General features: G+C 43.1%; 2 protein-coding genes across 12 annotated transcripts in view; both read left to right on the top strand.

Annotated features, from left to right (window-relative positions):
• The first annotated feature begins 1,857 nt into the window (after window positions 1–1,857).
• LOC103375404 (protein FAM89B-like) lies at window positions 1,858–4,397 on the top strand. The gene is made up of 2 exons (XM_008305677.1): window positions 1,858–1,878; window positions 2,355–4,397. Exons 1-2 carry the CDS (start codon window positions 1,858–1,860, stop codon window positions 2,637–2,639), a joined length of 306 nt encoding a protein of 101 aa, XP_008303899.1. The 3' UTR covers window positions 2,640–4,397.
• Window positions 4,398–5,690: 1,293 nt separating this feature from the next.
• The window catches only part of LOC103375402 (EH domain-binding protein 1-like), a 27,263-nt gene continuing 9,505 nt past the window's right edge, over window positions 5,691–23,448 (top strand). For 3 of the 11 annotated variants that reach the window (XM_008305665.1, XM_008305667.1, XM_008305666.1), the window contains exons 1-13: window positions 5,691–6,238; window positions 9,453–9,510; window positions 9,596–9,691; window positions 10,144–10,197; window positions 10,315–10,493; window positions 10,826–10,944; window positions 11,090–11,179; window positions 12,931–13,656; window positions 15,467–15,532; window positions 15,644–15,781; window positions 15,975–16,220; window positions 16,353–16,551; window positions 21,267–21,737. In XM_008305665.1, coding sequence (XP_008303887.1) covers window positions 6,135–6,238; window positions 9,453–9,510; window positions 9,596–9,691; window positions 10,144–10,197; window positions 10,315–10,493; window positions 10,826–10,944; window positions 11,090–11,179; window positions 12,931–13,656; window positions 15,467–15,532; window positions 15,644–15,781; window positions 15,975–16,220; window positions 16,353–16,551; window positions 21,267–21,737 — 2,546 coding nt within the window. In that variant the 5' untranslated portion in view covers window positions 5,691–6,134. The remainder of the gene's footprint in view (window positions 6,239–9,452; window positions 9,511–9,595; window positions 9,692–10,143; window positions 10,198–10,314; window positions 10,494–10,825; window positions 10,945–11,089; window positions 11,180–12,930; window positions 13,657–15,466; window positions 15,533–15,643; window positions 15,782–15,974; window positions 16,221–16,352; window positions 16,552–21,266; window positions 21,738–23,448) is intronic. The other 8 variants (XM_008305670.1, XM_008305669.1, XM_008305668.1 and 5 more) reach the window with 8 other exon arrangements.

Here is a 23,448-nt window from a genome sequence, read left to right on the forward strand (position 1 = left end):
GGGGCCGGCGACGGCGGAGGCGGGATCCCTCTGGGAGGCCGGACTGGAGCCGTGGCCCGGCGACGGCGGGATCCCTCTGGGGGCCGGACTGGAGCCCGGCGACGGCGGAGGCGGGATCCCTTTGGGGGCCGGACTGGAGGCCGGACTGGGACCCGGCGACGGCGGAGGCGGGATCCCTCTGGGGGCCGGACTGGGGCCGGGGACAGCGGAGGCGGGATCCCTCTGAGGGCTGGACTGGGGGCCCGGCGAAGGCGGGATCCCTCTGGGGGCCGGACTGGGGCCCGGCGACGGCGGAGGCGGGATCCCTCTGGGGGCCGGACTGGAGGCCGGACTGGGGCCCGGCGACGACGGAGGTGGGAGCCCCTCTGGAGGCCGGACTGGTGGCCGGACTGGGGCCGGGAGCCGGCGACGGCTGGAGCATTGTCTGGCCGGAGCTGAAATACGGAGGGCGCAGGGCAGGGGCTGCAGGGACATGACAGTAAAAGATGGCACACAAATAAACTCGGATAGCAATGAAATGTTAAAAGACAAAGTTAGTGAAATAAAAACATTAATTAGTGCATTTAAATTTTAAAAACAAGCTGCAGGTGCAACTGGATTTTCCAGGTTCAGTAAAAACAGCCTGCAGCGTAATCCATTCATCTGAGTGTGTATGGTAAGAGCTGGCATTAAAAGACTGTAAAGAGGACAGTAAGAGCCTTATAAATAAATACAAGCCCAGCGTTTATCACGTCCTACAGAGAGTGAGGGATTATCCAAGTCGACCATATAATTCATAATGGTCAGTGTTACAACTGTCAGTAGTGATAAATCTTAGTGATAAACAGCATTCAAGGGCTTGAGACTTGTACAAAATGTTCAAAATATCCATGTTGCACCGGTTGAATGTGTTGATGTTACACCAGAGTGAAATATTCCAGTTTCTGAATTGTGTGGTCTGCTGGGAGCAGTGCTGGTTGTAAAGTCTGACCTCAGTAGGAAGGAAAGGCCTGTGGTATCTCCCCGTCACAGACCGCGGGTGAAGCAGCCGACCACTGAAGGAGCTGCTGTTAGAGTGTCCAGCAGGAAGCGGGACGTGTTGTCAGCCAGCATCCTCTTGTCTCCCACCACCTCCCCTGAGTCAGAGGGTATCACAGGACAGAGCTGACCTTCTGTATGAGTTTGTTAGGTCTTTTCCTGTCTGCTGTAGAAATGCTGCTGTATAGAAAATGGCTGATGCTCAATGCACTCCACAAGACCCTGTTGCAGAGGCTACAACATAATAATAAATACAATTGGTCAGGATCGTTGCTTCTTGGTCTTCCTTTATTGTGCACAAGAGAAATCACTTTACAGGAGAACTGCAGAGTGAGGTCTGAAGTTTGGTCACAATGTGAAGTTCCATGTAGGCGTAGACAAGATAAACCTAATAAGCATGAAGGAGTGTCTATGAAACGAGAGATATCTGTCTGAAACAAACAAAGACCATTATTAGATAATAGAAAAGGGAGGAAGAGGAGAAGAAAGTTGAGGTACAAAACATCCTGCAGCTGCCAGTTATCAGAAATACCTTACTGCTAAGCAAGGAAGTAGAAGGCCACAGCACCTTCACTGCTGGGAACCTTGTGGCCTAGGAATGACCTCTTAAGCTAAAACACTGGCTTACAAAAATACACTATAGGCATATGTATGAGTTCTTGCAAAATAAGTTACTATCAGGTCATATCAAGACAATAACTTTCCGTTACAACACAAGTCTCCTCAGTAGATTCTGCTTTCTTGTTGAGAGCGTTTCTGTTGTCCAACCAGTCCAGTGGATTGTTCAGGTGAACACCCAGATACTTGTAAGATGTCACTATCTCGACATCCACGCCCTGAATGTTCACTGGTGTTGGCTGTGTGAGTTTGCACCCCTTTGGTTTTCCCAGCATTGCTCAGGAGGCGGGTGTGCTGCACCAGTCCACAAAGCTCTGGTTTAGTTCTTTGCACTCTCTGCCATCCCCATCTGTGATGAGGCAGACGACTGCAGAGTCAACAGGTGACAGTTGACTGAGTTGTATGTAAAGTCTGCAGCATAGAGGGTAAAGAGGAAGTGAGCCAGAGCAGGAACCATATGGTATTCTCTGTCCTGTGACCTCACATACTGTGATCAGTTGGTAAAGCAGTCCATGATCAAAGCTGTGAAGTGATGGTCCACCCTCGTGTGCTCTGTTTCCCAAAACCCATCCTCAAATGTCCACAAATTAGTCAACCATCCTGTAAATTGATGATCATTGTTTTCATGGTTGACAAATAATCAATTATTCAGCTAATCACTAAAGCTTTATTTGTGAGCTTTTCAGACCCTCCTCACACTCCTCCATTGTGTCTAACAGGTCGACCTGCGTCAGCTCGACATGTCTCTGCTCTGCCAGCTGTGGTCTCTCCATGAGGCCATCCAGGATTACAAGGGCTCCTCGCTTCTGTCCGACGCCTCGTTCACCGCTGATAATGGATACTCAGAGGAGGAGGAGGAGGAGGAGGAGGATGACGTAGAGGAGAAAGATGAGGAAGAGACAAGAGCTCTCTCACAGCCTCCGTCGTCTTCGTCCTCATCTCTGCCTTCACCCAGCAGCAACTCCAGGGACCAGTGGATCAAAGACTCCTTTCATATTCCCTGATAACGATACAGACTATATGCACTGTATGGGCACCATGAGTGTATTTTCTCAAAGTTCAAACTGTCTCTTTAGGTCCCATTTACACTTGTTTTTTAATATTGTCCTGATTTCCAGTATTTATTCTAATCCACATTCATTTTTTTAAACTTTAAAATCAGTGCCTATTTGATAGAAAATGAATGAATCTGCCTAACACTTCTTCAGCCCAAAATGACTTCATTTGACATTCCACTAATGCGGTTGGTAATTTTGGACAAGAAGTTTGTAACATAAGCACCTACATATGTGGCCTTTAATTATTTTTTTTAACAAGTTTTTGCTCATCTGGTTCTGGTTTAAATTCAGCTTCAGATTAGGTGAGTTATACCTGCGTACGATGGTTGTAACAGTTTGTTTGCACGCTACACGATTGAGGATGATGTAAAGCACCAGGGTTTGTGATCTACACAGGGTTCCGTATTTAATGTAAAATGTGTCTTAGATGCTTTGACGGTGACGGTTTAAACCAGACAGTTGTTTTAAAACTTAATCCACCGCTGTGCATTTCTCTGTCTGAAATCATATCAGCTGCTCTGTGATACAGGCTGTTGAGGAGCTCTGCATTCTAGCCACATACTGCCACATAACTCCTGCCATCTCTTGTATGTTGTTGCAGAAATGAGGCCAGCTTTAAGAGAAGAAAATCAAGAGAAACAAGTAAGATTAGCTGTTATCAGTTATAACATGCTACAACCTGCTCCTTGTTTGGTATTTAAAATGAGCTAGGAGGCATACTGGGTTTTTCTGAACATATTAGGTTTGTGTCTTTGATCTATCAGGGCGCAATTTGTGGTTTCATGATGACTTCAGACACCTTGTTTTATTGTGCAAAGCAGTGACTGAAGAACATAAGGTCTGACGGTTGATAATCTTTATTATGCTGTTTTTATGAGCACAGCATGCACATTTTATAACCCAAATATGAGAAAGAAATTCTTTGAAAATGACCTTGTTCTGTTAAACCACACACAGTACAGTGCAGTACAAGGATTCCTGATTTCTCATTGATGTGTAGTTCTCTGCAAAAAAAAAAAATTGTAGCTTTTAGGAACATTTATCCATCACACAGTGCCATCGGTGATTACTCCCAGTTTCATTCTGCAGCTTGACAATGACCACAAACAGTGCCAACAGGTTTTTCACAGTGGTGTCTTTATTTATTTATGGGAAAAAAACACGTGTAAAGTCATTTTATGCAGCCTTAATGGAAATCTTGGTTTTTAGTCATATGGAAACCTGCTGGCTATGATATTATTTATGCACTATTGTCAAACTTGGCTTCCTCTTTAAGGCTCAACTAATAATAAAACTAAGAAAAGCTGGCAGATTATAGGAAACAATGCTTTTGTCTTAAATTAAGGGTTAGTCCTGAGAGAATTCTTTTCTGAGGTCTTGAATTCACACATAATAATCTGTTATCAACTGCCTTGTGAGGATTTTAGCCAAAACAACTTAGGTTATTATTATTCAGTATTATTCACTTTATCACATTTCCAATGCCATAGAGTAATATACCATTTAAAACTGTACAAGTATGACTGTCAAACTCTGTTCCAACAGATTAAAGTTAAACAGTCCCTTTAGTGAAAACAGTCTTGGATCAAATCACTTGTTAAACAAAATGTGTCACAGTTTTCTGTGCAGCTAAATCATTTGAGAAACCAAATGAATGACTCTTTTGTATTTAAATCTGAAAATAAAACCACAGTGTTAACCACAGGTATCTACAGCATTCTTTCAGCCGAATTGAAGGCAATCAAAGGATGATATTGCCAAATATGACCAACAGGGGACACACTGTCTCCAAATCCTTCAGTCCTGCAGGCCTCATTCTCTGAAGTCCTGTTGAGAGCAGCAGCCTGGGGAAAACCATTTGCTGTGGAGTGACATTTGAGAGGAAAGTCTCGGGCTGTTCCCTATTTATAATCAACATATGCTGTGGATATTGTTGGAAAAGGTCGAACTCATCAACATGTGCACAGGATCATTTCTATCCAAGTCATCCATCACAACAATGTCATTGTAGTTAGGACTGGGAGCAAGTGTTTACTGATGTTTTTATATCTTGTTTTTTTTTTTTGCTTTGTCTTTGCTTCAGTAGATGGTAGGAGGCCTGGTTGTTAATATCACATCCTGTGGGTACTGTAAATACTTTTACTGTAGTAGCACGAAAGGACAATGAGGTATTAGTGGGGGGGGGAGCTGCAATACAATGACTTTATGAGATTAGTTCTTAAAACGAGGAAACACCCCCAAAAGGAAAAAATGTGAGAACAAAATGCCATAAAGGCCACAAGACAGGGGGATTAAAGGCATTAAAGTACAATAGTCAGGTCTGTTTACGCGGAAGTAAGGTGGAAAAGGGAAGCTATACATCCTGCACATAGCTTCAGCTAACTGTTAGGTGTGTATACGTGCTCGGAGCAATAATGCAGCTCAGAATACTGGAACCAGAGCGTAATATTAGACCAACTCTGAGTCATGAGAGAGTTGTTTCTCCCCCTTCCTCTCTTGCTGCTGCCGCACACTCCTCCACCCCAGCTGCCTCTGTCCATCCATCCATCTCTGTTCTCCCCCCATGATCCTAAAAATACACTTCTGCTCTCACTGAGGAAAATCCCAGCGCCTTGACCCAGCTTTTAGCACTGAGCGGAGTCTTTGGCCCTCTGCTTGGAAACTATTCCTCTGCAGTTTTACTGGACAAAACACACTTTTTCTGGATGACGCTGCTGCAACTCAGGAAGTGACTCGATCTCATAACTCCAATTAAAAAGTAGTTTCATGAGGGGTTTTCAGCTTTGCAGGAGGTGTGAGTGTCTTGCAGGGCTGATTACGGTGACAGACTGATAAGGCTGTTCCAGTGGCAGACAGTCAGGATCAAAGTCTGCAGGTATGACTGTTACCTCAGTGTGAGATAAAGTAAGACTTTGCATACTGCTGCATCACCAGTGGACACTCTTTGCATATCCTGTCTCACTCTGTGAAGGAAAGAGGGAGGGTGAAGAGACTCTAGAGGAAGCAGACCCATATTACAACAACCCCAGGCTTGAGTAAGCTGCGCTGTTTCCCTGTGGATTTCTGCCAGAAGAGAAAGAAGAGAGAGACAAGTTGTCAATGAGAGCTCCTGCAGTTGTTTGGCTGAAACTTTATCTTCATATGAAGCGTTTATAGCCTGTGTGAATGACAGAGAGCAGGGAGGGAGTCGGATCCTCTTTGCTGCTCGTTATAATCGCCTGATCTGTATAGAGCTCTTACTTTTCGGTACATTTTTGTGCGTGTGTGTGATTCAATTTATTGCCAATGAGCGCAAGTCGCAGCTTGTGCGCGGTTTATCATCATCACCAGCAGAGGAGGAAGAAGAAAACCATTTAAGGAGCGCAACCGGTTGGATTATTGTCACGCCGAGGAGTTCTTTCTCTCTCCTGTTTAATTTCTTTTTTTTACCAAGAAGAAGCCATGACTTCGGTTTGGAAAAGACTGCAGCGAGTTGGTAAAAAGGCTTCAAAGTTTCAGTTTGTCGCGTCTTACCAGGAACTTGTTTTGGAGTGTACCAAGAAATGGTGAGTGAAGCTTTAAAGTGCGCCATGGAAATGTCTTGTTTATAGTTCAGTGTGGAAATAACCTCCGGGGGCTCTGTTTGCTGTGTTATTAACAATAATAAGACTTTATTACGACTACGTTCATTCTCGTGTTGTTGGTTTTTCCGCTACACTGACGGAGATGAGGGCGTCCCTCGTGTGTGTACATGTGCTGGACTGCGGGCGCCGGTTCGATCCCCGGCCCCGCCTATTGATCAGGTTTGGATGTGATAGTAAACAATCCATCATAAAGGTCGTTTTTATTTAAAGATTAACGTTTTAGCACTCCAAAGTCGTTTTTCTCCGGAATAAGCTGATAAAGTTGGTTGTTGCTCACATCTGGGACATTATGTCTGCAAATTACAGTACAAACAAGATACTCAACACTATTGTTATTGGAATCTTGGTTTGTTGATTGTTATTTGATTTTAAAATACAGTTAAATACAAGCATTCCGACCAAGTGCCTGTAAGACATTGTGAGCTGCGTTTACAGTTTTACATTCTCTTTTTAATAATTCATCATTGTAGGCAGACTCACTTACCTTATCTCATTTCAGGAGATGCAATCAAACACTATTATCACGCTCAAGCTCAGTAGAGTTGGACTATGAAGTATTATTTTGCTCTGACATGAACTCACACAAAACCGAATCCAAAATAAATCCCAAATATAAGCTTTGGAGGTCTGCAGTCAAGTTTAATTACAAACCAATATTTTTGTCTTTTATTGGCCTTTTCGGGAGCCTATTTGTGGTATCCTGTTATATATGTCACCTGGAGGTGTTAGAAATCTTTGAAATCTTGCATAAAATGCAGTTTTCTTTCAGCAAAGTTTTTCCAGCACCTTTAAACTTTTGCCTGCATGTCTTCGTGGCCCACGCTGCACCTTTTTATCTTATCTGATTACATTACACGAAGGAATAAGTGTGTAAGCGGCTTGTCAGCACCACGATAGGAAACAAAGATCAATTTTCGTTCAGTTGTGACTGATTGGTCATGTCAGTTCAAGTTTTAGAGTTTGATCGGTAGCAGAGAAATCTTGTAAAAGGGTGATTTAGTAAGAGTGGAAACTCCCACATACAATATGGTGAAATCAGAGGTTGTTAGTGTTTACCAGCATGCTGTTGAGACAGGGAGGCTAAAGTCAGAAACCACAGAGAGAGGCATGAGAGTTGGCAGGGGGAAGTTAGGAAACCCCAGAGATTAATGCAAAGGATTTGCCAGGTGTACTTAAGACATGTTTTTGTTGTTTGAACTCTATATTTGGTGTCAGAGGTCACTGAGACTTGATCAAACATCAGAAACAGGAAACAAACTCTTTGTCAACATGTCTGTGTACAAGTGTTGTCTGTATGTTTTGAAGTCATTCTAATTTAGTGCTATAATTCGAAACCATAGACTTTCATTCAAGACACATCTCTCACACAGACTTACTAGATGCATTTTAGACTTTGTGCGAGATGATTTGCTTCTGCCACTCCACTGCCAAATTTCCGTAAGGAGTTGGTGGAGACCAAAAACAACACTAAAAAGAAAATGAATATTGGGCTTAAATGATCCTGGTTACCTGAAACACAACTTCAAATGAAAGCTGGTGTTTATTCATAACTGGTGGGCGTGTAAATGCAGCTGTTTTCTAAAAAGTTGCAACATCAGCTGAGAAGTTGATGATATGCTATGCTGTCTTTGCAAGCTTTTTCTGCTGCTGCAAAGTGGCACAAACAATCCACAAGGTTTTTTGGATACAAAAACACAGAGGGACCCAACAAGAGGAAGGTCCAGCCGACACGGGTTAGAAAATGATGAAGTAATGTTGACAGAGACCAAGAATTGGCACAGACATAATTAAAGACTTAGCAAGTGGACTATTTTTATGTAGCGGCAGGGATGCTTCATGTGACAAAACCATGAGAGGTTAGTGACTAAGTGAGCAGCTCTGCAGAGGAAGCAGCTGCCTGTAAATGTATAAATGTCTGGAGTTTTATGAGTGTACTTATCACAAATACTTAGTGTCAGGCTTTAATGTAGAGGAGAGTCACGTTTATAACTCATCCAGTCGTCTGTGGGAACACAAACTATTGACCGCTGAACCACGATGTACAGTAATAACATGCTACCAGACTGTACCGCGCCACTATTGTTTGTAAAACCAGTGTCAACCCTCCACTGCAGCCTGCTCTCACTGTGCTCATGAGATGTAGCATCCTAGTGTTGTAGATGATAGTTTCCTTCCACAAATCCTTGCTGTCTCCTATATTTGCTGTTTTTTTTCCTTCTAATCACTGATCTCTTCCCACCATCACCCCCACTCTGTGTCTGCCAGGCTATTTCTGATGCCACTCCCGACCCCCTAACACACATACCACATCAACACGTGTGCACACAAAGGCCTCTCAGCTATACTTGAAGACACTGAAACTTGAGACAGCATTTGGCATCTGTGAGCTGTTAATCTGAACAAGTGCATGTGTTAAAATGGGCATAAATGCAATATATTTACAGTTAGCAGTAAGTTAAGAACAGTATTTTATGCTGTAAGAAAATGTTGTTCTATGTTTGCATGTGTGTTTGTGTGACGTGTGTGTGTGTTTTAGGGGTTCCTTCTTCCCGTCAAGAGACACACCTCACATTTAGTTCAGGTCACATGACTGTGTGACTTCCTGTTTCACTTCCTGTGCTACAGAGGACTGAGAAAATACAATGGAGGCACAGAAATACACTTTATCAGCACACATGTTTAATAAAAGACAGGCACACTCTTATTATGTGCACATTGTGTAGCCTCATTACTGATAAGCAGCTGGCTGCACACACACAGTATCACATCCTTATAACTGCATACAGATAGACATATGAAACATATTGCCACATCCTCACAGCGGTCTGCATAAACACACACACACACGCACATCAAGGCCTCATCTTTGACTCAGAGGCATTACTATTCGGCAAAGAAAGTCATAAGACTTTGTGTTTTTTTGTTGTGCATAATGTCCACTTTGTTTGGAGACAATACTCAAATAATAACTTCAAGGATTCATGTTCAGAGAGTTCAAGAGTTTCTAGAAAGCCTTTTTTTTTGCGCAGTCTCACCCTCCCTGCATATGAGCAAAGTGTGCAATACACATAAATGTCATCCAACAGAATGATGCAAGGTGGAATTTCTGTTTTGACGTGTTTTCATGTTTCCACAGGCAACCAGACAAGCTGAGAGTGGTGTGGACCAGGAGGAACAGACGCATGTGTTCCAAGGTGAAACCACCGCAACAGCACAAACACACACTCACACACACACACACACAATTGCAGTCTTGTTAACGTGTCGTTTGTTGTGCAGCTCCACAGTTGGCAGCCTGGGATCAAGAACCCCTACAGGGGGATGGTGATGTGGCCTGTCCCAGAAAACATCGACATCTCTGTTACTCTCTTCAAGGTACCAAACAGCTCCTCAAATGAACGATTTACAATGAACACATAGGCGGACTGAACAACTAGTCAATTTCAAATCAAAACCGCAAACATGAAACGATGAAAGAAAGTTTAGGATTTACATTTTCCTGGGTGACTGTCGTGTCAGTGGTTTTACAAACTCATGCTGTCCTCCTTGTGTGACGGTCACACTTTTGATGCGGTCTTATGTGGTAATAGTTCATCACGTGTTTTAAAGAAGCTATTACACAGTTGTTATTGAACTGAAGCTTGACCTTTGTGTCTGTCTGCATATGTATGGATGTACAGGTATCTGAAAAGTTAATGAAGATACTGGATCACAGTAATAGAGTAATAGTAAAAATGTACACATTTGTCATAAAGTTGTAATTTTATCCAACCATATGAGCAAATTCACAGACTGAAACAAGTGTCTTTCTGTAATCTTCCCTACAGGAGGCCAATGCTGATGAATTTGAGGACAAAGACTGGACCTTTGTCATAGAGGGTGTAAGTATCTCTCAACTAGTTTAAATCCGTCATCCCATTTAAAAAAATCTGTCTCACATATAAATAAAAGAATAAAGTAGAAAATAGTCATTGATTGTCCTTGTTGGTCACCTGCAGGAGAACAAGGGCCACCGTAAGGTGCTGGCATCAGCTGACATCAACCTGAAGCGCTTCGCCAGTCCCACGCCAACCCAGACTGACCTGACACTGAAGCTGAAGCCGCTGTCTGTCAAAGTGGTAGAGGCCACGCTCAAGCTGTCGCTGTCATGTGTCTTTGTTCGCGAGGGGAAAGCCACGTGAGTAGTTTAATTTAGTTTTCTCTCTGCTGCTACTTGCAGGAGTTGCTAAAGATATGACATGGTTTTATGATGTTTCTGTACGAAGTGATATCTGATAAAAGATGATGTAACACTGGTATCCTGAGGTTTGTCCCAGAATGCTTGAATTCAAGGGTTTCTTCTGTTTGTAGACAGTTATTGTAAGTCATTGTTGAAGTTGATAAATGAGTCATACCATAATGGTTTAAAAGGTTCTTAAACAGTTCAACCACATTTGATATACTGAATATATTTGTCCTACATGTGGATCTGCAAGAGTACCATGATATACGTTTGTCCTTGTCTCTCAGTGATGAAGACATGCAGAGTCTTGCCAGCCTGATGAGCGTCAAACCCACAGATATCGGCAACTTGGACGACTTCAATGAGAGCGATGAAGAGGAGGACAAGAAGTCTGTGACTGCTGCAGGTAGGCAGATTTAACACCAACACTGTTTATTCTCTCTGATTTTCACTCTTAATTATTTCCACTCATTTCAGCTCTGACATTTCATCCTCCTCTGCTTTCCTTTTGCTTTCTCTTCTTCTGCTCTACACTTTCCTGGCTGCTGCAGTCGTTCCACACACTCTAACTCGCCCAAATCGTCCTGCTCCTCCTCCACCTGACAAGCGAATCTCCTCTGGACCCACTTTTCCATCCTCAGGTAGCTCCTCTGTCACTCTTTCCTGCTTTTTGTTTCTTTTGCCAGAGAGAAGGAGGTGTGAACAGGAACTCTGTCTGTCTGACTGTCTCTCCTGCTGTCTGTTATTGGGTGGCTCAGTTTATACTGCAGTATTTCACACACTCGTGCAATTTGTTCTGGTGTCCTTCCCACATGACTGAACACTTCTTTGCATACCACAGATTTCCTATCCAGACGATAAACACCATTACGAATCATGTGATGGTAGACAAATGCTGCGTTTGATGTTCCTCAGAAGTGGGAAGTTGGATCTGGAAATGACTCAATTTACTTATTTACTCTGCGTCTTTTCAAGAATAAAGTGGGAACAAAAACATGGTCGCCTCACGCGACAACAGACGCGTACTTCACATAACTGAAGAAACAGAAGACTGAAAAAGACGCCAAACATACATTATCTGAAGTTTCAGGCATTAAACTTATTAAAGTAGACTAAACAGATTTTTTGGGTAGTTGAGGCAGAGAAACCTTTTTCAAGTACCTGAGTAGGAAATCTGCCTTGAGCTGGCATTTCTTAGATTTTTCCACGTTGGTCGTCAGAAATTCTGAGCTCCCAGTTGCCATTGAATGCAGCATGATACCACTAATGTATTGAAGTTTGTCTGGAGGCTGCAGCTGCCACATGGCACATTGCCATTTTTGTGTCCACAGAGACATTACTGTAATAGAGAAAAAGGAGCAAATTAAGTGTAACAGTAGCTCAACTGACCATAACTCTGACACCAGAGTGCCTGTCCTTTATGTTTCTTTTTTAAGAACAAAATTAGATTATATGTTCATGTCCTCTGACATCTGTTAGCTGGTTCAGCAGTAGTACTGTACTAAGATGTTAGCATTTAGATTTTTACAAAAGGAGTTGTAAATCCCCCCCAAAATTATCAATATTTAAAATTAAAGCAAACCTGTGGTGTTTGTGGAAGTAGTTTGCAGATCATTAAGTAAAAGCAGCAATACAAGATTTCCGGAATGTTACTTAAGCATACAAATATTGATTGTCAAATGTGCTTGAAGTATTTAAATGTTACTTTCGCTATCTGTAGTAGCTAACTGTAGCTAACTGTGCGGTATTTTATCACTGGATAATGAATCTGTGATGGTTCAGAGGAAGGCACCCAATTACAGGACACAGTAAAATCAGATAATATGGAATTTTATTGATCCAGTAGGAAATGATTGTGCCAAAGGTTATACAGAAAAATTGTAATAACATGAGAATAAAGGTGATGCCTACCAGGAATGCAATAAGATATAAGTATGATACATTACTAAAAATAAAAATAGAACTAAGTCAGCCCAAATAAAACTAGACTAGAAAGGTAAGAGGTAATACTGGCAAAGTACGAACTTGTAAGGGCTCAGAATCCAGCAACAGAGTCAGTAAAATAGCTCTACTTAAACAAAGCAACATATATTTGAAATTTAATCAAAATTCATTCTTTTTGTTGCAAGCGCTAATCAGTTACAAAAGTCTGCACACTGAGCAAAATTGGATTTAATTCCATCACAGTTCATCCTGTTTTCATGCTTTGTTTTGTGGTATCACACAAACAAGCAGGTCATGTGATTAACATGGGATCATCATGACATTTTTACAATTAACTGACATGTGATCCCAACCTAATTTTCAGCGTCATTTCATTGTCATCCACGATTCATGACTGTTTCTTTCTGTCCTTCTACTGATCCATCCATCCTTCCATTTATTAATCCAGCCTGTGGTCGTGATGGAGGTCCTCCCAGCTCCGCCGTCACCTCCCGCCCTCCTCTCCCGACTGCTCCTCGCCCCTCACCCCGTCGCTCCCGACATCCTTTCTCCCCCGCAGAGACCCAACCTTCCCCCGGCCCCTCCCCTCAGCCCTCACCCAGGTCCAAGCATAAAAAACTCTCCGTTCCTGTAGCTCCTGAGGCTTCTGCTGTGCCGGCCTCTCTAGCCGATAGTCCGAGCTCCCAGGTCAAAGCAGATGCTCCCTCAATTCAAACTAACTCCTCCTCCTCTGATGCACCCCCTCTTCCGAACTCTTCTGAATGTTCTGAAGCTGTGTCTACTGTAGTTTCTGCCACAGCTTCAGCAAAGCCCTCAGCTCCATCATCAAAATCCTGTGAAGGTGCTGCATATTCAAACACACCCTCCACACTGCCCTCTCAGCCTCCCATTGCAGCAGGAATTATCTCTTCGATTCCCAAACTTCCCTCCCCTTCCTCACCTGAGACTATTACAACATCAGCTTCCACAACTCCCCAAAAGTCCTCTGTCACTGTATCCACTGTTCTGACCCATAAGCCCACCTCTACTCCCTCTCAGCCTCCTCCTCCCAAATCCTCCACCCCCCAAAAGCCCACCCTGTCCTCTGAGCCTCCATCTGCTCCCCCTCCTTCCACCTGGACCGTCTCTCAGCCTCCCTCCCTGCCCAGAATCTTCCAGGCAGGCTCAGCAAAAGGTATCAAGAGGCTGGCAGGCAGACAGGCATGCTGCATGCTTTCCACTAACTGATTCCTGATGTGTGATGGCCCGGTTTGATCTCGTTTTCCGCATTATTTAGCTTCACGGCCACGGTGTTGTACAAATACATAGTGTGCTGCTTGTGTACAGCATGGTGTGTTGTGTGGCAGATCTATGGATGATCAGGTTGACACGATATCCGAGTTTTGAGGTAAACATCTGAATGCATGGTCGATGCTGCAGTAGCTCAGAGAGAGAAACCTCTGCTTGGTGTTTGTTTTTGTTTTTTTAATTCATATTTTTCCATCTTTTACCTCTTTGTCTTCAACATCAATCCAAATATAAGGGCCGTTCTTTCTGCTTGGATTATTTTTGTTTGATTCAGGTTTCATTTCATTTAATTTCTTCTGAATTAAACCAGCGCAGAAAGCTGTAAAAACAATGAATCACCGTCCAAGAGGTGGATCTGTTCCAAAAGTTAAATCTCAGACCAACTTGCGGCTTTTTTCTTTTTAACACAGTGTTACGCAATATATTGTCACAGAGGTCTTTTACATGTGCAAACTTCTCTGCATTAGAACTAGATTATTCCTGGCCTTATAGCTTTATCACACTACTACCTGTTGTAAATGCTATAAAAATAATATGTGCTTTTATTCTCACACATACACATTGGAAATAAACACCTGTAATTCATGATTTAGAAAACACATAAACTACAGCCTGTGATGATATAAACACCTAATTCACTACAAATATGCACTTAACTGACATTCACAGAAAATCTTCCTCTACAGACAGAAAACCTTTCCAATACAGGGGATTACGTGAGGGGATGAGAATGTACTACAAACTAAGCTCTAAAGAAATATTAAACCTTTAACCCCCTGAAGTCCAAAACCTGCCGGTGGGTTTAAAAGACTTGTTTTATTTTTAAAAATTACCAAAATTACGCCATTTACTAAAGCAACAAACAAGAAAAACAAGGTTGTGCCATTCTGGCGGAAAACTTCTGAGCTTAAAATTGTAATATTTTATCAAAATCAATTAATTCTACACATCTCTTTTGTTTTCTTTTTTTTTTCTTTAATCCTCAAAAATAAAGCAAAAGCATTTGCTATAACCAGATTCGGTAGAAAAACAAAAAATTCTTTGCTCCTCGGCACAACCGTTAAGTTATTAGTGATCAAAATTCAGGGATTTTTTTTAGGACTAGGATGAACTGAAGGCTGTGTTTACACAGAGCAGATAGGGGGAGTTATGGAATGACTTAAGTAGGAATGGCTGTAAGTTTATGGAAAATGTAAGTAGTGAAATATATATAGCATGGAAAGTCACCATTTTTTCCAGTATTAGTAACACTTGTGGGAAACTGTTAATTCCAGTTTCAGCCTTCATTTTTTTCACAGATGACATTTTGAGTTCTCTCTACGTCTAGCCATGGTTGTGTTGTTACCAAAGAGGTGCAGGACTTCATGTTGCAGTGAAAACTTACCCAAAAGTGAATAAAAATGTGACTGGAGCAGAAACTAAATTCAGACTTCTTAATTATATAGTAGCAACAACATTTTGCTTACTTTTTAGCACTGCTGGACCATAACAATATTCCAAATAGAGTGAAACTAAGACGTAAGTTCCTTATCGTTGCTAAAGGAAATCAGCAAAAACATTTGTTTGTTCCAGACATGTGATATAAAACGCATGCATTGATATTAGCTTTGCTGCACCACATTCTCTCTTTGTCTCTGGCTGGCTGTATGTTGGCTTCTCCTCACTCCTCCTGTTCTTCACTCTTTTGCTCTCCTCAGCTCCTGCTTCATACCAGCAGCGCCCCCCAGAGGTTCAAACTGGGGATGATTCTGCTTCAGCCTCTGGTCTGTCTCTGCTTTGACTGTCTTAAAGCCCAAGTGATGCTGATCCACTTTGCTTTATCTAAAAATCCTTAACATTTTTCCCTTTCTTGTTATTTTTTCATCCTCTGTCAGGCCGTTCTCACGTTTTCAGACCTCAGATTGTCAAGCCAATCGCCCGGCCCACCTCACCCTCTCCTTTTTCCGCTGATGCTCCTTCACTTGAGCCAACACCACCTCTTTCAAAATCTCACCCCTCTAGCTCAGAGTCAGGTAACCAATGTCAAAAATGTGGTAGCACTTCCTATTTCTGTCCCCACACCTGTTCGTTTCTTCTTGTTTCTGAATTTCTCTGTTTTTTTATTTTATCCTCTGTCATCATCATTTCTATAAATCTGCTTCATCTAAACTCTCCTATCCCCCTCAGCACCTCATGTCTCCTATCCTTCCTCCTCACTCTCCTCAGGTGTTCAGGGGTCGTGGTTGAAATCTGACTCTGCTCCAGGTGGTGGGGGCATCGCCCCTGTCCCTCTGTTGACCAGTCCTGATCTGGATGCCCTCTGTGACCCAGTGGTTACAACCCGTCCTCCCTCCCTCCCACACTCCTCACCCCCTCACCCCTCTTCTCTTTCCACTTCTACCTTTTTCTCCCCCCCTCTCACTGTCGCCCATCCTTCTGCTCCTCCTGCTCAGATCGGCTCCTGTCAGTCAGGTACACCAGCTGACTAATCAAACAGCCTCTTGTCTGTGTTCAAAGACATTTTCTCATGCTATTTTACATGTAAAAACTCACTCACTCACTCATTCATGATCTGTTTTCTGAACTTGCTTTCACTCTTTATAGGCTTGATGTTCCCCCCCACTCAGGAGGGTAAAGAAACAACCTTCACGGCGAAAGAAACAACCCCGATCCCTCCAAGCCAAGGCAAAGGTTCTCTTCAAAACACCCAGGAAGTGGCAAACAGCAAAATATCCAACCAGCCATTCAGACCAGATTCAAAGGCAGCCATCACAGACAACAAAGCTGGACCAGGAAAGATCAGGTGAGGACATGAACGATATCACATGAGAGTATAAATTTAGATCGCGTGATTTGGCTCCTCAGGGACATGTTTGGCCTCGATCTGCTGTGTGAGGAGATCATCTGTCAACAGACCCCAGAGCTTAAGAGGTGTCTTAAGGACTGGTGCAGACCTAACGGAGCTTCAGGGAAACAGCAAAGCTGATAAACTTGTTTAAATGGGATTATGGGCTACAAAAGAAAACAAGCGTTTTAAAAGTCAGAAAGTTCAGATTCTTCTCGTGAACATCTGAACAATCTGACATGGGCTGTGAGCTTGATGCCGCATGATTGTGTAAAGGATTGGTTTGACATTTTTGGGAAATATGCTTATTATGAAGCTACTACCAGTGGCAGGTTGTTTTAGTTTAACATAAAGACTGAAAATAGGAAACTGGCTCTGCCCAAATGCCACAAAATCTGCCTCCCAGCACCTCTACATATCAGCGGTTAACATGTTATATGTTTTCATCTGTTCAATACAAATAAAAAGTCCAGGAAATCCCTACACAAGGCCAAGAAACTGTACCTCACAAACAAATGAATAAGACATAACCTGTTGATGAGTGTGCTTTATAGATGCCTAAAAATACATTTAGTTCCCTTTTGCCAGAGCCAGACCAGGTGTTTTCCTGTTTTCATACAAAAACTAGCATACGCTGGCTGAAGCTTCATTATGCGCAGACAAATCTGAAAGCAGCATCACTGTTCTTATGTAAAAAGCAAATAAGCATTTTTTCTAAAAGTGTTTCTTGAAGTCACTACATGTCAATGCTGCTGATAACATGATGGTTTGGAGATCACTGTAAATTTGAAAGTGCTCCTGAGTGCATGAGCCATTCAAAAGATAACAGGACCCGTAATCCGCCTGCAATCGTTTTTGTTCAACATAAGCAAAGAGTGCAGCAATATTTAATATCATAATAAGGACCTTTGAGTGTTGATAATTGCCTTAGTAGCACTTACTGTGGCACTAATGACCTAAAACTAACCCATCTTGTTGCTTCAGTTTGCTGACAGTTGTGTTGTTGAGCACATTTTATTCATGCTTATGGATCCAGGACTGTGAGACTTCCCCAAGACCCTACAGTGGCTTTGTGCTTCCTGTTTGTCAACGCTTACACGTGCTAACAGTTGCAGAGTGTTTCATGCCCTGCCTCCTGTTGCACTGACCCCCCGGTTAGACACTTACACCAGCTCTGTAGTTTGCTATGCAGCCACTTTGTGAAATCCCACCCGCTCATCCCTCGAATCTGACCTCCAAATATTTCTCGTCCCTAGTCTTGCCCAATCCCGCTCAGAGCTGATCATAGCCCCGCCCCCTCCTTGGCCCTTCTCCTGCAGCGACAGCTCCACCCCCGAGCAGCCCTCCACCAGTGTCGTGGCGGCATTTATCACCCCAAAACAGACAAATATTCAGGGGGAAATTGATCTGAAAAAGGCAACTGATGAGAGAAACCCCTTTAAGATTGAAAAGCCGCCCTTGGCAAAGCCTGAGCCTGACTTTGATGCCATCTTTGAGTCATTTAACCAGAGGCAAGAATCAGGGGGCTTGTTTCTGGAAGAGGGTGACTCTAAGCGAGATACTATCAAAAGATGTCCTCCAGGGTAAGTATTTAAAATTACTGGATACAATTAAGATTTAAAAAAGAAATAACAACATTAAGGTTGCAGAATGTGAGCTCATGGTGCTGATAATGGTGAAACACACACACAGATACAGGATTAAGGAATATTGTTTATCTGTTGTGCAGTCTTGAACAGAAAACCAATGAAAAGATGTGCGGAGAAAAACCGTCGCTGTTAGAGGGAGCAGCGATGGCGAGGGAGAAACAGAGGGAGGTGGAAAATCAAAAGAAACAAGAGGAGGAAAGGAGGAGGAAAGAGGAAGAGCAAAAAATGATGCTCCTGAAGCGAGAGCAGGAGGAGAAGAGAAAACATGAAGAAGAAAAAAAGAGACTGCTGGAAGAGGAGAAGAAGAGATTCTTACAAGAGGAGGAGGAGGTCAAGAGGGAGAAGGAAAGAAGGAAACGTGAAGAGGAGAGACTCCTGAAGGAGAAGAGGGATAAGCAGGAGAAACTGAGGGAGGAAGAGGAGAGGAGGAAAAGGGAGGAGGAGGAGAGGAAGAGAAGAGAGCAGGAGAGGAGAGTCCTGGAGGAGGAAAAGGAAAAACTCAGAAGAGAGGAGGAGAAGAGAGTCGAGAGAGAGAGATTCATGAAAAAGATGAAAGAGGAGGAGGAGAAAAGGGTGGAAGAGAGGAGAGTGTTCGAGGAGCAAAGAAAGAGGAAAGATGAGGAGAAAAAGAAGCTCCAGGAGGAGGAAGAGAGGAGGAAGATGAAGGAAAAACATCTTAAAGAGGAGGAAGAGAGAAAGAAAAATGAGGCAGCGAAAGAGAAGAAGAAAAAAGAGGAAGAAGAGGAGGAGAGGAGGAAAGAAGAAGAAAGAAAGAAGAGAGCAGATGAGGAGAGGAAGAGAAGAGAGGAAGAGGAGGAGAAGAAAAGAATCGAAGAAGGAGAGGAGAGAAGAAAGAGGGAAGCAGAAGGAAGGGAGAGACGACTCCAAGAGGAGAAAGAGAGACTGTTAAAGGAAGAGAAAGAAAGGATGGAGAGGAGGAAAAAAGAAGAGGAGGAAAAGCAGAAGAGAGAGGAGGACGAGAAAAAACGCGAAGAGGAGCAGAGGAGGAAAGAGAGGCTCTTAAAGGAGCAGAAAGAAAAGGAGGAGGAAGAGAGGAAGAAAAGGGAGGAAGAAAAGAAGAGACGGCTACAAGAGGAGCTGAAGAGGAAGGAAGCAGAGGAGGAGAAGAAGAAGAAGGAGGAAGGAGAAAGGAAAAAGAGGGAAGAGGAGGAGAAGAGGCAGAGAGAGGAGAAAGAGAAGGCAGAGAGGAAACTGAGGGAGGAAGAAGAGAGGAAAAAGATTGAAGAACAGCAAAAAAAGAAGAAGCTGCTCCAAGAGAAGGAGGAGATGGAAAGAACGAAGAAGGAGGAGGAGGAACAGCAGAGGAGGAGGAATTTGGATGGAGCAGCTCCGGTCTGCAGTCTGGAGGCCAACAGGTCAGATGAGGACAAGCAGAAGATGAGAACCACTTCTTCAGTTTCTCCTCAGAGTGGTCCTCTGGCTCCACACTTCCCTCCTGTGGTCAAAGCCGGCGTTACATCCGAGCAGCTGCCCTCACAGATCCTGAGCCAGTCACAAGACAGAGAGACTCCATCAGTTAACAAACCAAACTCCCAACAGCGGTGAGTCACAGCACTGAAGAATGAATCTGTGCTCTTTTTTGTTCTTGTGTGTTTTTTTCCCTATTCAGCACATAAAATCAATCAGCGTGAGACTTAAAAACCTTAAAAATCACTTTTAATTCGCCTTCTGGTGATTTAAACATCAACCGATGTTTTGTTGCTTCTGCTCTAAAGTGGTGTGAAACTTGGTGGAATCATTTAATGTTGCTATTTTGATTAAGTCTGTGTTCTGTTTTGGTGATTGTTTTTTGAGTCTTTGCTCACCTAAGGCTTCACTGATTGTCTCTGTGGTAGGGGTGAGCAGATTGATCCCTCGTGTATTGATACCATTGATGCCAAACAGGGGTTAACCTGGCTCAAAACGGTCCTTTGGAGGTGTCTGTAGTCAACAGGGAGCATTTCAACCCCTGTACAATAAAGATAATATGTCTATGTTACTTTATTTGACAGAAATCTATGCATTTTTCTGTTTTTCTTGTACCATTTGATAAACCTAAATATCTATCATGCTTGGGTAAAAGAAACCTTATTCAACAAAAATGGTAAAAATGTATTTATTTTTTCATATTCCCAGTTCTTATCGTTTTGGCGCTGGCAGTTTCCTTTAGCTCTGATTAAAATCTCTTTGGGAGTTTCAAAAATTCCTGTATGCAGGAAAATCCCTGCCAAAGAAATGGATCCATTTTGGGCTCTTTGCTTTACTGCGGTTATCGTGTATGCATGTGATTAATGGAGAATACTGCAAATAGAAGCCAAACTGCCAAATGTTCAGTGGTAATTTAAATGCAATCAGAAGTCTTGATGCCGCCTTCACCTCACAAATCATCATGACAATCTTCTCTCCCCTACAAGATTATAAACTAGCTGCTTTTAATAATAAATGGCACCGCTGATATCAGTGATTTTGTGGTATCGCTCACCCCTGCTATTTGGTTTTTCTGTTATTTCCACATGACTGTTCTCTTCTCCTTTTTCTTATTTCAGCTGTACTCTTCTACATCCTTCCACCTGTCTCCCTTTCTTCTGTTTTACCTTTCCTCTGTCTCTCCCTTTCATCCAGTCTGGCACAACCCTCTCTCATAAAGGAAGGTTCCCTGTCAAACATTGTTGTCCCAGAAAAGAAAATGTCACCTGACACCCCTCCTGTTCAGCCATCATTAGAGGCCTTGGCGCTGGTGCCTCCTCCACAGAGGCTGTCTGATGCTGAGAGTCCTCTGTGGAAAGTGCTAGAAGAGAAAAATGGGAAAGATATGCCTGAAAAAATCTCTGCCAAGGAGGGTGCAAAACCTTTGTGCAGAGGGTAAGAATGGATGAGGGGGCGACCATCTGTTTGCTTTTCTGCTTTAACCTCCTGTCTGTTTGTCCACATTAACTAATAGTCTGGTTTCTGAATGAGGTCGTTTGTGGGAAGCATGAAATGTGTAATAGATCTATCTTTAATGTGGCATTTCCTCTCTTGTAGCTCACTCAAAGAAGATGCCGTTGAGGTGGACACCCCCGTTAAACAGAAGGAACAACAAACAACATCAGAAGATTCCCAAGCACACCACATAGTCACTGTTCAGCCCGGCACACCACCGGTTAAAGAGGAGCCCAAAGAGCCAGAGGGACCCGATGTGAAGCCAGCAACCTCACTCAAGGTTCCCCCCAAGACTCTTGTACTGGAGCCACTGCTCCCCTCAAAACCAGAACCAGAACTGCGGCCGGAACAAGAGCTACAGCTGTCAGGAAAACCACAACAGGAGGGAGCAGATGAGGTGAAACCAGCCGTCGTCGTGGATGGTGGTCAGGGGAGTTCGGTCGACAAAAAGGAGCCAGTGTGCGAGGCAGAAAAGCAGCTGTGGGCAGCTGTGGAGGAGACCACAGCCGAGGCAGGAGTGACGGAAAGTAGTGGGAGCAAGGAAGAGGAGGAAGAGGAGGGTGTAGTAGGGGGGTGAGTCAGTGATGGTTCCTTGCGGCCTTTTTTGCAGCATGTCGTGACTCCACACACGAATACAAACGTGCACGTGTACCTACTAACGGTCCTCTGTGATGCTGCAGCTAAACCACTGCTTTCTCTGTAGCTGCAATTAACCTCATGTGAAGCGGTTCTCTTCATCGCAGCGTTCGTCTGTGCTGTTAGACTCGATGTTTAAATGCAAGTGATATGACAAGAGTAAAACGTGTGTGTGTGTGTGTGTGTGTGTTTGTTGTATGGTAGTGTCCAGAAACACGCAGAAGTGTGTGTTGCAGAGCAGCAGGAGGAGGAGGCTGCTGGCTTCATGTCAGCAGTAGTTGGGGTGTTGTACAGAGGGTGAGTCTCTCTGCCTGCCGGTGTGGTTGAATTATTGGTTAAAGCCTGATGCAGAATGCAAAAAGGATTTTGTTAAACGAGCTTATATGTAGTCGGTACATGTTGCCAATAGATAACTGGGATCATTTAATAACTTGTCAAATGTGATCAAATATCATTCTAAATGTTGCATAAAAGTGCAATGAACAGCAAAACAGGGCGTTATTGCTTTTAAATGCGACTTCAGGAAAAAGAATAACAGTAATATTATAATAAAGCGTTAGGAGTTATTAGTTAGGCATATAATACACATCTTATCTTGTGTAGTTTTATACATTGTTATATGACGATAATCTCCAGGCAATGTTGCAATATGTTTTTACAATATTTAGATGTTCTTTTTAAACATTAACACGTTTGATTAACTTGTTTAGACAGACATTTTATTGCATTTGGATGAGTTATTACTTTATTCTGTTGGATGCTGTGGGAAACTTGCAGCGCAGTACTGAAACACTTTGGTGTTTATTGACTGCTCTATGTAAAAACTATACATAATATCATCCATCACGTTAGTGCCAGCAGTTGATCTGGTGTTACGTTGGTTATTTTGTAAAAACAAAAAAACTCTGAGCTTGCATTTGTCTCCGTTAGCTTTGTATCTTCCTCTGAGCTGATCTAAGCTGAGTGTTTTACCTGTTTTTAATCACGCCAGAGGTGATATAAATGCCAGTATGTTGTGCAGTGGGAAGAAAAACAGTTGTTGGGTGGATCTCAGTCTAACAAACAATCAGTGTTTCCTTTGGTTGCTTTCGCACGACGCTTTGGACAAACACCAGAACAAAGTCTGAGAAGAAACCGATTAATCAAGCATGCTGTCTGGCTCTCTGCCACACTGTTCAGCGCCTGCTGTGGTCGCATTTTAGGGTGAGCTCTGTCTCACAGTTTCCCTCATATTTGCCCCTCAGCTACGAGACAGTCGCTTCCATCCTGCACACAACCGGATCAACAGACACAGGTCATCCGCAGCCCCCCGCAGACCAGCAACCATGTCTGCTGCTAAATAATGAAGACCAGCCTTGTTTACATGAGGAAGATGCAGAGATCCTGTGTTTCTCAGAGGCAGATGACGATCCACTGATTCCTATTGTTGTGGACATTTTGCCACCCACAGCCTTCTCAGACATGGCAGAAAGTCAAGAAAAGATTCCCGAGACTGAATTGCCTAAGAAACCGGAGACTTTACCTTCAAACCAGACACATGGACTGAGTTTGGTGGCGAGTCTGAGACTAGCAGCCAGCGAACAGGAGAAAGAAAGAGAACTGGAGATGGAGAGAAGGGAGAAAGAAAGGATAGAAAGCATCAAAAGAG

The sequence above is a fragment of the Stegastes partitus genome, unplaced genomic scaffold (genome assembly GCF_000690725.1).
Source record: "Stegastes partitus isolate 25-593 unplaced genomic scaffold, Stegastes_partitus-1.0.2 Scaffold2582, whole genome shotgun sequence".
NCBI lineage: Eukaryota > Metazoa > Chordata > Actinopteri > Pomacentridae > Stegastes > Stegastes partitus.